This window comes from Pleuronectes platessa, chromosome 7, assembly GCF_947347685.1.
Source record: "Pleuronectes platessa chromosome 7, fPlePla1.1, whole genome shotgun sequence".
Classification (NCBI taxonomy): Eukaryota; Metazoa; Chordata; class Actinopteri; order Pleuronectiformes; family Pleuronectidae; genus Pleuronectes; species Pleuronectes platessa.
Window position 1 is genome coordinate 865,529 of NC_070632.1, and position 17,340 is coordinate 882,868.

General features: G+C 47.2%; 1 protein-coding gene and 1 long non-coding RNA gene across 3 annotated transcripts; both read left to right on the top strand.

Annotated features, from left to right (window-relative positions):
* Positions 1–452: 452 nt before the first annotated feature.
* Positions 453–1,210, top strand: LOC128444310 (uncharacterized). Of its 2 annotated transcripts, none has more exons than XR_008339129.1 (3): positions 453–471; positions 721–813; positions 1,071–1,210. It is a non-coding gene; the product is annotated as an uncharacterized LOC128444310 (long non-coding RNA). The 2 variants fall into 2 exon arrangements; XR_008339128.1 differs by lacking the exon at positions 453–471 and adding an exon at positions 584–636.
* A 100-nt stretch (positions 1,211–1,310) lies between these two features.
* On the top strand, positions 1,311–8,298 carry LOC128444280 (NLR family CARD domain-containing protein 3-like). The gene is made up of 6 exons (XM_053426676.1): positions 1,311–1,424; positions 1,876–2,090; positions 2,307–4,197; positions 4,820–4,993; positions 5,530–5,703; positions 7,951–8,298. Exons 1-6 carry the CDS (start codon positions 1,375–1,377, stop codon positions 7,976–7,978), a joined length of 2,532 nt encoding a protein of 843 aa, XP_053282651.1. The 5' UTR covers positions 1,311–1,374; the 3' UTR covers positions 7,979–8,298.
* Positions 8,299–17,340: the final 9,042 nt, after the last annotated feature.

Genomic DNA, 17,340 nt, shown 5'->3' on the forward strand with positions numbered 1-17,340 from the left:
TCTCTCTCTCTCTCTCTCTCTCTCTCTCTCTGTCTCTCTCTCTCTCTCTCTCTCTCTCTCTCTCTCTCTCTCTCCCCCCCTCTCTCGCTCTCTGTCTCTGTCTCTCTCTCTCTCTCTCTCTCTGTCTCTCTCTCCCCCCTCTCTCTCTTTCTCTCTCTCTCTCTCTCTTCCCCCCCCTCTCTCTCTCTCTCTCTCTCTCTCTCTGCCTCATGTAAACTTGTAGTTGTTCTACATGTATTTATGTATTGCTGATCTACACTGATGAGATCTAGACCTCATACTTATTACAGTGGGTGGATTTGCTTGTAAATACCTGGTTTGTGCATCTTATCAGTTCTGACATGTAACTAATAATTAATATTCACGATGATGTATAAATGTGACCTGACGTGGCAGAGTTCTGCAGATGGAGTCACACATTCCGCTCCAACACCAAATATGACAACCTTCAAATCACAGGAGGAAACATGGGTTAGGGTTAGCTTCATGTGAACACAACACACACACACACACACACACACACACACACAGTCACACCCAGAGTCAAGTGTATTCATTCAATTTTCAAGAGTGAACTGGTTCAGCAGGTCAGACTCCATTTTTACCTTGACGAGCAGAAGGAAGGAATGTGAGCAGGTGAGTGTGAACACAACACACATACACACACACACACACACACACACACACACACAGTCACACCCAGAGTCATGTGATTTCCAGTACCTGCAGAGAGGGGGAGGAGCCTCCAGTGAAAGTGTTCAGACTGGTTCTAACTTCAAGGAGCAGACGGAGGAGACGTGAAGTCTGAGGCTGGTGAGTGTTCTGCTACATTTATATTATTCATTCATATTATTTCAGTGTCACTGACTCTGGGTCAGTTTTCTACTTGTGGACTTTAGAGAGAAGAAGATTCAGGATGAACTTCTGTCAGTCAATCAACAGTTTGACTCAACGCTGTGATTGGTTGAGTCCAACACATTAAACCTTCAACTGTCTCAGGTTAAAGAAACACTGAGTTTACTACCTGGCTTCATTGTGTGTGTTTGAGCTCACAGTGTTTTTCCTCTCAGACTGAAGATGAGTGTTTATGAGGAGGAAGAGGACAGAGCAGAGTCTCCAGAGTTCAGCTGTCTGTCTCTGAAGAGTGACCGGTCCATGAATCATCCTCCACTCTTCAGTAAAGAACCTGGACCCTCAACCACAAAGTAAGAGACCTGCTACAAACATGTGAAGCTCCAAACTGAATCCTCACAGAATGAACCAGTGAATGATGTGTTCTGAATAAAAACATGTTGTGTTTGCAGAGGTCAGGACCAGAGACTGAGAGCAGAGTCTCCAGGGTCCAGCTGTCTGTCTCTGAAGAGTGACTGGTCCATGAGAGAACCTCTATGCTTCAGTAATGAACCTGGACCCTCACCCACAGAGTAAGAGACTGTTTCTACTGGGACCTGCTCTGAAGAGGATCTAGTTTCCTCTAGTGTGGTCCCTGCATTAGGACACAGCTTCATTGAAGTTGGTGACTAATCTCTCAGAATCACTCAAAGAGCTCAGACCTCCACCAAGAACCAACACGCTCCTTATGAAACCACTTTGAAATCCACTAGAGACTCATTTTGATTTGGATCTGCACCAAATTCCACACACTGGTAAACATCAGTCCTCTGAACATGTCTGTGATAGAGGACCCCCCCCCCCCCTGATCTGGTTCACAGACCACAACCTTCCACCAAGTTTACTGGTAATCTGTTGTTTTTTATAATCCCACTAACGAACCCACCAACACACAAACATACTGGGTGAAAACAAAACCTCCTTGACAGAAGTGATGACAACCTGTGACTGTGACATGTGAGTTATCAGGACATGTCTTCACAGGGAGAGGAAGAGGAGTCATGTTTCTGAGGAGGAGCAGTCGTCCTGCTGTGCTTCGTGTCAGGACGTCCTGAAGGATCCAGTCTCCACCAGCTGTGGACACTGGTTCTGCAGACAGTGCATCACCTCATACTGGGACCAGTCTGGTTCTTCAGGAGACTCCTCCTGTCCCCAGTGTGGACAAAGATCCAGAACAGGAGCTGGAGGTCAGACAGCCGGTCAGAGCAGCACTGTACATGTGTCTGCTGATGTCTTCACTTCTGACAACAGCACATGTGGTTTTATTTTGTTCCTTCATACAGCATCAACATTTAACATCGTTAGAAAAGCACAAAGTTAAAAAGCTTTTATTTTCTGTAGTTTTTCTGTATCTGATGAAAACAATCAGCAGATTCTCAGATTCTCTGTCTCTCACATTGTTTCTTGTCTTTCAGCAGATCGTGGTCTGCAGGAGGTTTCAGATGAACATAAGCTCAGTGTGAGGAGGAGATGTGAACATGTGACTGAAGGAAGTGATGAAACAGGAAGTAGAACCCTCCTCAACAGGATCTACACTGAGCTCTACATCACAGAGGGACAGAGTGAAGAGGTTAATACTCAACATGAGGTGAGGCAGCTTGAGACGGCTTCCAAGAAGAAGATCCTCCAGGACACTCCCATCAAGGTCCACGACATCTTTAAAGCCTCCACTGACCAGCAGAGCAGCATCAGAGTCGTCCTGACCAACGGCGTCGCTGGCGTTGGAAAAACCTTCTCGGTGCAGAAGTTCACTCTGGACTGGGCAGAGGGTTTAGAGAACCAGGATGTGGGTCTGCTGGCTGTGCTTTCGTTCAGGGAGCTGAACCTGGTGAAGGACCAGCAGCACAGTCTTCTCACGCTGCTCCATGTTTTCCATCCAGCGTTACAGAAGCTCACGGCAGAGACGCTCGCTGTCTGTAAACCTTTGTTCATCTTTGACGGCCTGGATGAAAGCAGACCTTCTCTGGACTTCAACCACAGGGAGCTTGTGTCTGAGGTCACACAGAGGTCATCAGTCAACGTGCTGCTGACAAACCTCATCCGGGGGAATCTGCTTCCCTCGGCTCTCGTCTGGATAACCTCCAGACCTGCGGCGGCCAATCAGATCCCTCCTTCATGTGTTGACAGGGTCACAGAAGTACGAGGCTTCACTGAGGCCCAGAAGGAGGAGTACTTCAGGAGGAGGTTCAGTGATGAAGAGCTGTGCAGCAGAATCATCTCACACATCAAGACGTCCAGGAGCCTCCACATCATGTGTCAAATCCCAGTCTTCTGCTGGATCAGTGCTACAGTTCTGGAGCACATGTTGACCACAGACCAGAGAGGAGAGCTGCCCAAGACCCTGACTGACCTGTACTCACACTTCCTGCTGGTTCAGACAAAGAGGAAGAACAACAAGTACGGTGAGGGACATGAGACGAGTCCACAGCAGCTGACGGAGGCTGACAGGGACGTTCTCCTGAAGCTGGGGAGGCTGGCACTTAAACATCTGGAGGAAGGAAACATCATGTTCTACCAAGAAGACCTGGAGCGGTGTGGTCTTAATGTCACAGAGGCCTCTGTGTACTCAGGAGTTTGTACTGAGATCTTCAGAAGAGAGTGTGTGATCTTCCAGAAATCAGTCTACTGCTTTGTTCATCTGAGCGTTCAGGAGTTTCTGGCTGCAGTCTACATGTTCCACTGTTACACCAAGAGGAACACAGAAGAACTCAAGAACTTCTTGGGAACAAATGGGAACACAGACACCTTCTCCCTGGATGACCTCCTGAAGAGAACCATGGAGAAATCCCTCACCAGTACAAATGGTCATCTGGACCTGTTTGTTCGCTTCCTTCACGGCCTCAGTCTGGAGTCCAACCAGAGAGTCTTAGGAGGCCTGCTGGATCGGACAGGGAACAATCCAAAGATCATCCAGAGAGTCTCAGGATGGCTGCTGGGTCGGACAGGGAACAATCCAAAGATCATCCAGAGAGTCTTAAGAGGCCTGCTGGGTCAGACAGAGATCATCCAGAGAGTCATCAACAACCTGAAGGAGATGAAGAGTGATGACATTTCTCCTGACAGAAGCATCAACATCTTCCACTGTCTGACTGAGATGAACGACCACTCAGTTCATAAGCAGATGAAACAGTTCCTGACGTCAGAGAACAAATCAAAGAAACTCTCTGAGATCCACTGCTCAGCTCTGGCCTACATGCTGCAGATGTCAGAGGAGGTTCTGGATGAGTTGGACCTGAGGGAGTTCAACACAACAGACCAGGGTCGACGGAGACTGATCCCAGCTGTGAGGAACTGCAGGAAGGCTGAGTGAGTCCAGACATGATCAATAACATGTTCAATCAGTGGAGATGAGTCGTTCTTCAAATACACACATACGACCATGTGGGGTGCAAGGGAGATTATTGTACATTCTGTGTATATATATCTATATAGATATAGATATCTATATAGATATATAGATATCTATATCTATCTGAGCAAGTAGCTAGCACAGTGTGAGGAGACGATCACTGAATCAGTGTTTGTCCTCCACCACCAACCAGTGCAGTGTCCGTCCCTCCAGGTTCCTGACATGTTGACTTAACAACAATATGAGGTCACTGTGACCTTTGACCTTTGACCACTGAAATCTAATCAGTTTGTCTTTGAGTTAAATGTAAAGAAATCCCCTGAAGACAGACTTGAGGTATCATGTTCAAAAGGTCATGAACATGTTCTGTGACCTTGACCTTTGACCTCTGACCACCTGATTCTAATGAGTTCCTCTGTTAGTCTGAATGAACGCTTGAACCAAATCTGAAAGGATTCTCTTGAGGAGTTTTTAACAAAGAGGGGATTTACCAGGGTGAGGGTCACATGATCACGTTTTGTATGAATGTTGTGTTTTCTGATTTAATTCTCACAGATTTGATATTTTCTTTAATTACAGACTCAGTGATTGTGAACTCTCAGAGACTTACTGTGAAGTCGTGGCCTCAGCTCTGAAGTCAGACCCCTCACATCTGAGAGAACTGGATCTGAGCTTCAACAAGCTGCAGGATTCAGGAGTGAAGGAGCTGTGTTCTGGACTGGAGAGTCCAAACTGTCGACTGGAGACTCTGAGGTCCTTAAATCCTTCTTCACTTTTCAGACTTTCTTTCTTATTGGGTCATTATTTATTTAAATTGTCTCAGTTCTGCTCTGCTCACTGTCCCTCAGTCATCTGTCACTCACCCAGCCTGTCAGTCACGTCCACCTCATCAACTCCATTCACCTGCACTCACCTGCTCCTGATCACTAAGAAAGTGTCAGTAAATAACATGTGGACTGAGGCCGAGCACTCGTCCTCCTCAGGTTTTCAAAATAAGACACATTCTTATTGAAACACGTTGGACAGTTGATAAGTATAGAAACAAACAGGAAGTGACATCAGGAGCCATCCCTACTTTAAACAGTGTTTAATTACACAAACCTGCTCAGTGACCAACACACAGAGAAGAAGCTGATGAATGAAACAATGGTCCAACATGTCTGATCTGATATTTATCTTCAGGTCACAGACTGGACTGAGGTCAGCAGCATGTTGAGAGTCTGTGTTGACATGATGACGATCCACAACAACAGGAGGACACATTCTAATATTCATATTTCTTTATCCAGGTTGATGGGCTGCAGGCTGTCAGAGATCAGCTGTTCTTCTCTGGCTTCAGCTCTGAGGTCAAACCCCTCTCATCTGAGACAACTGGATCTGAGCTTCAACAACCTGAAGAACTCAGGAGTGAAGGAGCTGCTTGATCTAAAGAAGAGTCCAACCTGTCGACTGGAGACTCTGAGGTCAGTAGATGGTTGGAGTCAGTCCACGCTGCTTTCATCAGTATGTTACTAAACACAGTCAGTATCACAGATCCAGGGTCTGTGCTACCAAGCAGGATTTGTGGTCATCAGGTTAACTTCAGGTTTAGTTTTTTCAGTTCTACGAAGCTCGTCCACTTCTTAACCAGGTCAATCACCATGGTAACTTCTGATGAACAGCTAACCTGCTCCAGGTTAAGTTGGAGATCAACCCGTATAGAAGCTCCGCCCACTGACCACAGTGACTCTACACTGTTGTGTGGTGCACACTCTCCTTAAAGGGACGGATAAGGGAAGTTTAAATCAACGTCTGGTTGGTTCAGTTGATCTCTAACTCACCCAGAACATCTCAATGTCTCCAGACTCATCCTGTCACCAAAACAGCAGGGGTCTGATTTATAAAGGGCTGCGTAGGATTTCTAAAAGTGTGCGTACGCAAAAGCTAATTCCGATTCATAAAACTGTGCGCACTCACACCTGAACGCAATTAAATGATGCTCCTGACCAATGGGTTTCCACCGTGAGTCCTGATGGAGGCACGGCATCAAGAGATGTGAAGAGGAAGTGAAACTTTCTGACACTGACATCGAGGTGTTCGTTAGTGAGGTGAAGAGCGACTTTATGGAACAGCAGTGATGTCACTAATAAAGAAAACACACTGACACTCTGCCGCTGCTGTGGATAACACAATGTGTGGATAACACAATGTGTGGATAACACAATGTGTGAGATCAGAAATCACTGAACCCTCTCTTCCTCCTCGTCCTTCATTCACATGCACACATCACACTGAACCCTGCACCACTGTCAGAACAGTATTTATTTATTTTGAGCATCGGACCGACTCCCTCACATCAGTGGATCCTCACCTCCACTGGGACATTATTTGGAAAATGTCTTCACTTCTTATAAGTGATCTCCTGTGCGCTCTGTGGCACGGTCATGTTCACTGCAGTGATCTGATGAGACACACACAGTGTTAGAAGATATAATTAAAAACTATTAATGACTCGGTTCTGTAACTCTGCGAGCAAAACTAAGCTGTTGGTTTTAATGTAAATGATGAAGTGGATCAATAATCTGCTTCAGGTCACCACCTCATGTCTGCGTCGCCACTTTCCCGTCAAGTTCGTTTTTATGAATTTGGCGTGAGAAGTGAGGTACGCACGTTTCAGACCCTGATAACCTCAGTTAGCTTCCTGAAGACAGGTCCATGTGTGTGTCCTCAGAGTCATTGAGACAGTGTGTGTCCTCAGAGACAGTGAGACAGTGTGTGTCCTCAGAGTCATTGAGACAGTGTGTGTCCTCAGAGACAGTGAGACAGTGTTTGTCCTATGAGACAGTGAGACAGTGTGTGTCCTCAGAGACAGTGAGACAGTGTGTGTCCTCAGAGTCATTGAGACAGTGTGTGTCCTCAGAGACAGTGAGACAGTGTGTGTCCTCAGAGTCATTGAGACAGTGTGTGTCCTCAGAGACAGTGAGTTAGTGTGTGTCCTCAGAGACAGTGAGTTAGTGTGTGTACTCAGAGTCAGTGAGACAGTGTGTGTCCTCAGAGACAGTGAGACAGTGTGTGTCTTTTTCTCTTCCACTCGTCTTGTTAGTAAACAACAGATTCAGATCTCGTGGCCTCGAGTTATTTATCTCGTTCACACGTTATTATGTCGTGGTCACGTAATATATTTTGACCAGATGCCACCAGGGGGCGCTGTAACTTACACAAGCTGGACCACAGCTGACAGCCTCACACGAGGGACAGAGACGGTGTCGTCATCTGATCTGAGACAGTTTGTCCTCTCACTTCATCAGTGAAGAACTGATCAGGTGGATCTTTGTCACAGCTCTGAGATCAGTGGGACTGAAGCCTCTCCTCATCACATGGTAACCAGGAGCTCTTTATACAGAGCAGAACCTCTGCTGAGGTCCATCTGTCTCCTCTGGTCCCAGTTTGTCAGAAGCAGATGTTCATCAACACACAGTGAAACATGGCTTCACCTGTAACAGCAGTAAATCCACCTCTCAGGTGTCCACTCTGCACTTTGACATGCAGAGGACACACACTGAGCTCTTAGCGTGTTCATTCCAACACGTGAACATGAAGCAGAGAGGAAGCTGCTCCACCTCTGAACAGGACTGAAGTCCCTGCTGCTCTTTCTACTGGATGAGCTGCATCACTGACTCACAGCTGATGAAGTGAGTCTCTGTGACACTGATGTCTTCTTCTCTCAACAGGTGGGAGGGGGAGTCTTTGTGGAGCTGAGTGTGAAGAGGACAGTGTGAAGAGGACAGTGTGTGTGGACGGAGGCTGAGCTGTGTCCTGAGGATCCAGAGGCTGAAGCAGCAGCAGCTTGTGTGTAGTCTCCAATCTACACAACCCCTAATCTGCATGTGTTTGTGAGATGAAGCCGGAGCACCTGGAGAAAACACGGGGAGAACATGCAGACTCCACACAGGAAGACCCATCTGAACCGGATTCAAACCAGCAACCTTCCTGCCCCGATTGTGTTTATTCACATGAAGAATGTGTTTATTGAAATGACACAACACAAGCAGAATATATAAACCCTCTATAAAGAGTCACATCCAGTGTGTTTAAGTTTGTCTTTATTATTGTCCACCTTTGTCCCTCAGTGTGTCTCCATGTGTGTAGAACCACATTCTGTGTAGATGTTTGTTTATGATCTTAAAGTTCCTGGATTCACGTCACAAATTGATTTAGTTCAACACAAAGTTAAACACATTGAAATAAATATATTGTATATAAAGATAATCAGTGACTGTATATAAAGACTGGGAGAAGAGAGAGGGGTTTTTAATGGGTCAGTGGAGCTCAGGGACTGAGCCTGGTCTTCCTGCAAATCTCTGGTCTGTACAGGTTCTATGTTCAATAGAAGAGGACGGTTCACTGGTCCTTCATTTTTAAATTCCATGTGTGTGTGTGACATGTAGTTTTCTTTTGTAAAATATGATCAAAGTGTTATTTAGTACTTTTATTTCATGAAACGATCTTAATAAAAGTTAACTTAAAAAAGTCTCTCTCTCTCCAACACACTTACACTCACACACACACTCTCTCTCCCTCTCTCTCACACACACACACATACACACACACTCTCTCTCTCTCTCTCTCTCTCACACAAACATACACTCTCTCTCTCACACACACACACACACACACACAGACACAAACACACTCTCCCTCTCTTTTTCTCTCTCTGACACACACACACACTCTCTCTCTCTCCCAAACATACACACAAAATCTCTCTCTCTCACACACACACACACACACACACGCTCTCTCTCTCTCCCACACACACACACACACACAGAGTCTGTCTCTCTCACACACACACACACACTCTCTCTCTCTCGGTGCATGCTGGGAGTGTGGTGCGTGAGCGAGTGTTGGAGCGAGTGCGATTTTCGTTTCTCACTTTCTATTTGTTTATAGTTAATGTTATATTTTTTTCATTCACATAACACATTAGAGTCACAGTAGTTTATTTTCTGGTGGTTTGGGCTGTGGGTGTTTTTCACTTCACCAGCGTCTTGCTGGTGTCGTGGCAGCGGCCATGGCCGGCTGTAATTTTAAATCACTTACACGTAAGCACGGGGTTAGGGTATGTGTGAGTTTCCCCTGCAGCGTGGAGAGCATCGGTCTCGCTGTGGGGGAGAAGGTCGGTCACAGCTGCGTGGTGTCGGCCGCTCGGATGAACAGCGCCGTGGTCGTGTTCCTGGACCGCGTGGAGAAGGTGAACTCTGTGGTCGAGACAGGTATCACCGTGAACGGTTGTTTTGTACAGGTACTGCCTTTGTCCCAACCCGCTACCAAGGTGGTCCTGTCCAATGTCCCTCCGTTCATCACCGATGAGTTCCTCAGTAGAGAGCTGTCCAGACATGGGAAGGTAGCGTCCCCCATACGGAAGTTGTTGTCTGGATGTAAGTCTCCGTTACTGAAACACGTAGTGTCCCACCGCAGACAGCTCTACATGATACTGAACAACCGGGACGAGGAGCTCAACCTCCGCTTCCATGTTAAAGTAGATGATTACGACTACGTGATTTTCGCCACTTCATCGGTGATGAAGTGTTTCGGGTGCGGAGAGGAGGGACACACGGTGAGAGCCTGTCCGAAGCGGAGTGACCCGGCTCCGCCCGGTCCTGATGCGGCTACGAGCGCTGGGGCGGTGGCCCCCGAAGCTCCTCCGGTACCGGAGCGGCGGGGACCCGCTGCCTGGCGGTCCGTCACATCAGAGCGCCCGGTTGCTGTGCCACGGGTTTCTCCTCCAACATCTCCACGGAGAGGCGAGGCTGTGACCGAGCCATCACAAGGGGTGAGTTTTGTTAATACACCGGGTGTTGGGGGGGATGTGGTGGGTGAGGTAGAGGAAAAGGAGGTGGGAGATAAAGGGGAGGAAGAGGGTGGTGTAGGTAAACAGGTGGAGGAGGTGACGGGTGAAGAAAAAAGTGTTGAGCAGGAGGGAGGGGACAGTGGAAGGAGAGGAGGAGAAGCAGCTGAGGGCAGGATGGTGTGGAGTGAGCAGGTGGAGGAGGAGGAGATGGAGGAAGAAACAGTAAAGGAAAGGAAAACAGTAAAACGTAGGAGGTCAGCTAGGACAGTTTTAAATGAGGCAAAGACGAGTAAAGTGCAAATGGACAGTGATGTGAGTGAGTGTGAGGGTGTGTCTGACAGCAGCGACTTTCCGCCTTTTAACAGCAGTCAGAAGAAGAAAATCCTTACTGTAGATAAATTTAAATCATTTTTACACCAAACAAAGAATCAACAACTCAAACTTGAGGAGCACTTCCCAGATCTCGGTCTTTTTATTTCCTCGGCCAGACTCCACGTCAGCCAGAGGGAGGAGTCTGGCCTCACAGACCAGGAAGTTTTTAGAATAAAAAACTGGTGCTCAGAGCAAAGAGACAACTGAGCAGTGATGGAAAGGACAGCAATGGTTGTATTAATTCATTTATTGTTTTCTGTTTTTGTCTCTAACATTTTAAACAACATGGATGTTTTTAAAGTTGGGGTTTTAAATGTGAACGGTGCAAGAGATCAAAAGAAAAGAACCTGTATTTATGAAACTATGAAAATGAAAAAAATTGATGTCATGTTTTTACAAGAGACGCATAGTGATTTTAATAATGAGTCTGACTGGAGGAGGGAGTGGGGAGGGGAGGCCATTTTAAGTCACAACACTTCCCTGAGCGCAGGAGTGGGCTTCCTCTTCTCCACGGCTTTTAAACCGAACTCGCTGGAGGTCAAACATGTGATCCAGGGGAGGCTTCTTTTAGCCAAAGCTCAGTTCCACCATTTTACTGCTGTTTTTATTAACGTCTCTGCTCCAGCAACCGGTGCAGAGAGGAAGCAGCTTTTACTGAAAATAAGTGAAGTTATTAATGATTGTGCCATGGAGGATTTTTTATTCTTGGGGGGGGATTTTAACTGCACTGAAGATGCGGTTTTAGACCTTAACCACGCAGAGCCTCATCCAGCCTCTCAGCACGCCTTAAAGCAGCTGGTCCGCTCTCACGGCCTGGTGGACGTGTGGAGGAGGATGCACCCAGACTGCAGACAGTACACCTGGTCCCACATCAGAGAGAGTAGGATCTCCTCAGCCAGGTTAGACAGGATTTATTGTTTTAAACATCCCTTTAACATTTTTAAAAGCTGTGCCATCATGCCGGCTGGTTTTAGTGATCATTCCCTGCTTTTATGTCATGTTTTTATCAGGAATGTTTTACCCAAGAGCCCCTATTGGCATTTTAATTCTGTTTTAACATTCGATAAGAATTTTAAAGATGTTTTTATGTATTTCTGGGGTGTTTTTAGACAGAGGAAGGGCGAGTTTAGTAATCTTAGGCAGTGGTGGGACCACGGTAAGACTCAAATACGCTTATTGTGTCAACAACACACCCTCAATGTCACAAGAGACGCCACCCGATCTATGAAAGATCTAGAGACCGACATAGTGGAACTAGAACATTTAAGTGAGTCCACCGGAAATCGAGGTTATATTGAAAACCTCAAAGAAAAAAAAATGTCTTTAGCCGACCTGTTAGAACGTAAAGTACAGGGCGCGTTAGTCAGGTCTCGGTTCCTGAACATCAGTGAAATGGATGCTCCAACTAGCTACTTCTTCAGTCTGGAGAAAAAGAACGGGCAGAGGAGAGTAATCCACACCCTGCTCTCAGACACAGGGGAAGAGCTGATGGAGCCAGATCAGAGAGCGGGCTGTGAGTTTTTATGAAGCACTGTACTCTTCTGAGGAAGAACACACAGGCAGGGAGGAGTTCTGTGAAGAACTACCTCAGATCTCAGAAGAGTCCAACTCACAGCTCGCTGCCCCCCTCCGGATGCAGGAGCTGCTGACCGCCCTGCAGGGCATGCAGGGACGGCGGGCTCCTGGCATTGACGGACTGACACCGGAGTTTTATAAAGCTTACTGGGGCATTTTATCACACGATCTTTTACAGGTTTTTAATGAGTGTCTGGCGTCTGGCTCCATGCCAGTGTCCTGCAGGAGGGCGGTCCTCACACTGCTCCTGAAGAAGGGGAACCTGCAGGACATCAAGAACTGGCGCCCTGTGTCATTGCTCTGTGTGGATTACAAACTTCTGTCCAAAGCACTGGCCTCCAGGCTGGGGAAGGCTATGGAGCAGGTCATTCACAGGGACCAGACCTACTGCGTGCCCGGCAGGTCCATGGTGGACAATGTCCACCTCATTCGAGACCTTTTGGATGTCTCCAGTTCATTAGATGTAGATATAGGCTTGATTTCCCTAGACCAAGAAAAAGCTTTTGACCGCGTTGAACACAGCTTCCTGTGGCAAGTGATGGGGAAGTTTGGGTTCAGCGCTGGCTTCATAGCTAAGATCAAGGTGCTGTACAGTGACGTTGAGAGCGTGTTAAAGATCAACGGCAGTCTGAGTGCTCCTTTCAGGGTGGGTAGAGGTGTCAGGCAGGGCTGTGCTCTGTCGGGGATGCTCTACGCACTCTCCCTGGAACCTCTCCTCCGCAGAATAAGATCTAGCATGCAAGGTGTGTTTTATCCTGGTTTTAGTGGCAACATGATTTTATCAGCTTACGCCGACGATCTTATTGTTTTTATTAAAGACCAGACGGATGTGGATATTTAAGCCAAAATCTTAAATGATTTTAGCGTGGCATCGGCCGCGAGGGTCAATTGGAAAAAAAGCGAAGCCCTCGCGGTCGGGGAGTGGCCTGGAGGTCTCCCAGTTCTCCCCCAAAACCTGAAATGGAAGAGGGAGGGCATGAAGTACCTCGGGGTGTTTTTAGGAAACGAAGATATACGTAAGAAGAACTGGGAGAACGGGGGGGTCTACACTGGGGGCCACAGGGGGTGCTGTTTTTAGCCAGGGAGGAGGGGGGACAGGGCCTCGTCCACCTGGCCAGCCGGACTGCAACTTTTAGACTTCAATTCATTAAAAAGTACCTCACAGGTCCAGCAGATCTGGTGTGGAGAGATGTGGCCAGCAGCATCCTTAGGCGTGCCAATAACCTGGGGTTGGATGATGCTCTGTTTTTAACAGATTCTAAATTATTAAAGTTAAGTGGGTTGCCTCCTTTTTATCAAGGTGTTTTTAAATCATGGGCCCTTTTTAACAAAACAAGGTGTCAAAAAGCAGCCTCTCTGTACTGGTTGTTGAGAGAACCACTCGTGAATGGAGCCAGACTGGACGTCAGCGGCACAACAACACCCGGCCTTATGGCGGCGCTGACCCGGTCTGGAACAGTGACCTTACAGCAGCTGGTGGATGCAGTGGGGACGGCACTCAACAACACCCAGGCCCTGGGCTCCCTGCTGGGGCTGCAGTCTACCCGGATGGCCCAGAGGATCCTGGAGCTCTGGACCCAGAGGCTCTCCATACCTGAAAAGGACCTCCTGAGGGTCTACCAGAGGGGGGAAACCACACCAGAGGCTGCAGACCCCTACCCGGAAATTATCCTGAGCCCAGGCCTGGGAGAAAAGACCGGCCCCCTACTAACTGAAATAAACAAACACAAACTAACATTACACAGAGCGGACAAAGAGACACTAAACAGGAACTGTGTAAAAAGCATCCACCAGACCGGACTGAGCAACAGACCCCCCCCACTGTGTGGTCACGGAGGTGGGGGGAGCATGGACCCAGCCCACAGTGGAGGATTTTATACAAACCTCCCCTCAAGAAAAGAACAGCGACCTCCAGTGGAGAATTTTACACGGCGCCGTCACTTCCAACGCTTTTATTTCTATTCTTAATCCCACCGTTTTTAACAAGTGTCCATTTTGTGACCTGCGTGAAACAATTCATCACGTTTTTACTGAGTGCAAGAGACTGACAAGTTTCTTCACTCTTTTAACTGAGAAGGTTTTTAGTGATTTTAACGTCACTTTTACTGAGAAGGTTTTTATCATGGGAGCTGCCTACAACAAAACAGATAAAGATAAGTGGCAGCTCCTGAACCACCTCTCAGGTGAGGCCAAGATGGACATTTACATTAGTAGAAAGAACAGGGTAGAGAACAGAGACGGGCAGGAAGCGGGGGGGGGGGGGGGGGGTAAACCTCTAAAGACTCCGACTCGAGTTCAGTTTTTACACAATGGTATCTGATCTCGAGTCTTTTAAAATAATTTGGTGTTTTAATGACATCCTCTGCACCGTCACCAACAATGAGCTGTCCTCTACACACTCTTTAACAGACTGAGGTTTTTTAACAGCAGCATTTTTGTTTATTTATTTGAATAATAAGTGTTTTTTTTAAAATGAAGAAAATTTCACAAGCACTTAATTTGTAAATAAAGTGCTTGTGAAAAATCAAAAATCTCCAAAACATACACACACTCTCTCACACACACACACACACACACACACACACACACACACACACAAGCAGTGAATTCTGAGCTTGTTGTAAATATTAGATTTTGACATTAAATGTAAAGTTTCCCTCTTCTTCATTTCTTGTGTTTTCTCATGCATGATGATTGATTTTTTTGTCTCTGTGCATGGTGTGTGTGTCTGTGTGTGTCTGTGTGTGTGGTCCTCGGTTCAGGAATCTACCTCGTGCCATCTACATTTCCATTTCTTTGGTGACCTTTGTGTACACGCTCACCAACATCGCCTACTTCTCCTCCATGTCGCCCGAGGAGCTGCGACATGGAACACAGGTTGTGTTTCTCCGGAGCCAGAGAGGGTCACCTGCCGAGCCTGCTGGCCATGATCCACTATAAGTACTGCACGCCCATCCCCGCCCTGCTGTGCTGTGTACGTACAGGCTCCGCCCCCTGCTCCCTGTGTCTTTGTGCAGTTTGTTCCTTTGTCGCCTGTTTTCTCTCTCGTTCGTGTGAAAGTGGTTTCGAAACACGTGGATGAATTTAGGACCGAGGTGCCTGACGTCTGTGTGGACTGTGTTTGCAGTGCACTGCCACCATCGTTATTCTCTGCATCGGAGAAACACACAACCTCATCAACTACGTGTCCTTCATCAACTACCTGTCGTACGGCGTCACCATCGCAGGCCTGCTGTACTACCGCTGGAAGAAGCCCAACCTCTACCGACCAATCAAGGTGCAGAGCTACTGTGAGAGGTGACACATCGCCCACTGCGCCTGGCCACCGGTGAATAAATATCTGTGTGTGTCTGTGTGTGTGTGTGTGTTGTCTCCAGGTGAACCTGCTGGTTCCTGTGTGTTACCTGATGTTCTGGGCCCTGCTGCTGGGATTCAGTCTCTACTCGGAGCCGGTGGTTTGTGGCGTCGGCCTCGTCATCATGCTCACCGGCGTCCCCGTCTACTTCCTGGGTGTTCACTGGAGAGAAAAACCAAAGTGTATCTACAACTTCATCGGTGAGTTTCTCAAACACTGAGGACTGGCTGCAGTGTTGGTCCTTAACCCCCCCTCCTCCATGTTAGCTGATGGGACTTGAACCAAGTTTCTTGAAGTGAATTCAGTTTCTTTAAGGACGGTCCAGTCTCAGTTTGGATTCTCTCAGTGTCCCTCACGTGTCTGATCAGTAACTTGAGACTTGTCTCTTCCTGCAGAGAGGGCGACCTACGTGGGCCAGAGGTTGTGCTTCGTGGTCTTTCCTCAGATCGACCCCATCGAGAACGCCGACCCCTCAGAATGGACTGACCGCTCGTCACGCAGGAGCAGTTTGTCCTAAAACTCTTTTCTGAATACATGAAGATGTTTCCAGTCCAGACACCGGCTCCTGCTCTGGGATCTGCCGGTTTGACCTTTCACCTTCTGAGACTCTTTATTTGTGCTCGGGCCGCCTGCACTTTTTATTTCTTTTCCTCTTTTTTTACTAAGTCGACAAACACAAAAATCTAATGTCGACAGAGCGACACTGTGAAAATGACTTTAATTCCCATTTGGGAGGAATTTGTTCCTCTTGTGTAACACGACTGGACGACGTGTTTTGTGCCTTTAGACCTTTTCACACCAAGTCCACACAGATCCAGAGTCAGGAATCTGAATACAGTCAGAAAACACACGTGTGCATCAGCTCTGGTACAAAATATCCACATGTTTCTAAACCGTGATAAGTTTGATCTACATCTTCTCTTCTGTGTTTCTGACTGAGGGACCAGAGGGAAATGATCTTCTTCAGGATAATGTTTCTAAACGTTTGATTATTTTATTTTCATTTAAAGCTGCTTTCAAACTGACATGTTCCTGAAATGTTCTGGAGGAACAGACACGTCTGAGTCAGTGTCTCTGGACATGTTCTGGATCTTCTCCTGCAGCCTCCTGGTAACATGTGTGTAACATGTCAGAGTGAGTCCATGTGAGGAACCAGCAGGACAATGTGTGGAAGCTTCCCAGTGAGCGAGTGGACGTGTTGATGAGGTTTCTAACACGTGACGTGAAACTGAAGAACACAAACATCTCAGGATGAAGAAGAGGAGCCGGACACGTAGAAGATGAAGACGTCCACTTGGAAACACGAGGAGGTTCCAGATCTTCTGGTGATGAGGGCCGACTCCGGTGTGGACGAGCTGTAAACAACAACACTGATCTTTCCACAGCAGAGTTTAAACGTCATGTCCCGCCTCCTGCTGCTCTACAGGCTCCGCCTCCTGCTGCTCTACAGGCTCCGCCCCTCGCCTGGATGTTCCCACATGTTCCTGTTTGAACGAGTCGGACCCGACAACCTGCTGCTGCTCTTCAAACACTAACTACAGAGAAAGTCCAGACAACATTTACACAGTGCTGGTTTGAAGCAGTCACATGTGATTATTAATATTTTCACACACGTAGTTGTTGTGTGTGGATAAACAGCACAACTTCCTTTACACTTGTGTCCAATGTGTCCCAACATGTCTCTGAACAGTGTCCCGATGTGGTTCCATCACATTTCGCCCTCAGTGCGTCTGATCATGTTTAAATGAAGCTGTGAACTTCTGCTGAGTTCTGCTGCAGTTTGAATTACTCATAACGATTTTCCTCCAAAAGTTAATTCTGTATTTTGAATTCCAGTCTTTAACAGACCTGGAGTCAGTGTAAGGATCTGAGAGCTGCAGTGATATCATTTACCTTCTCAGTGTCAGTGACAACTTGACAACAGAACATTCGGCTGAAGATAAATGGAAGTTTTTCCAAATCCTG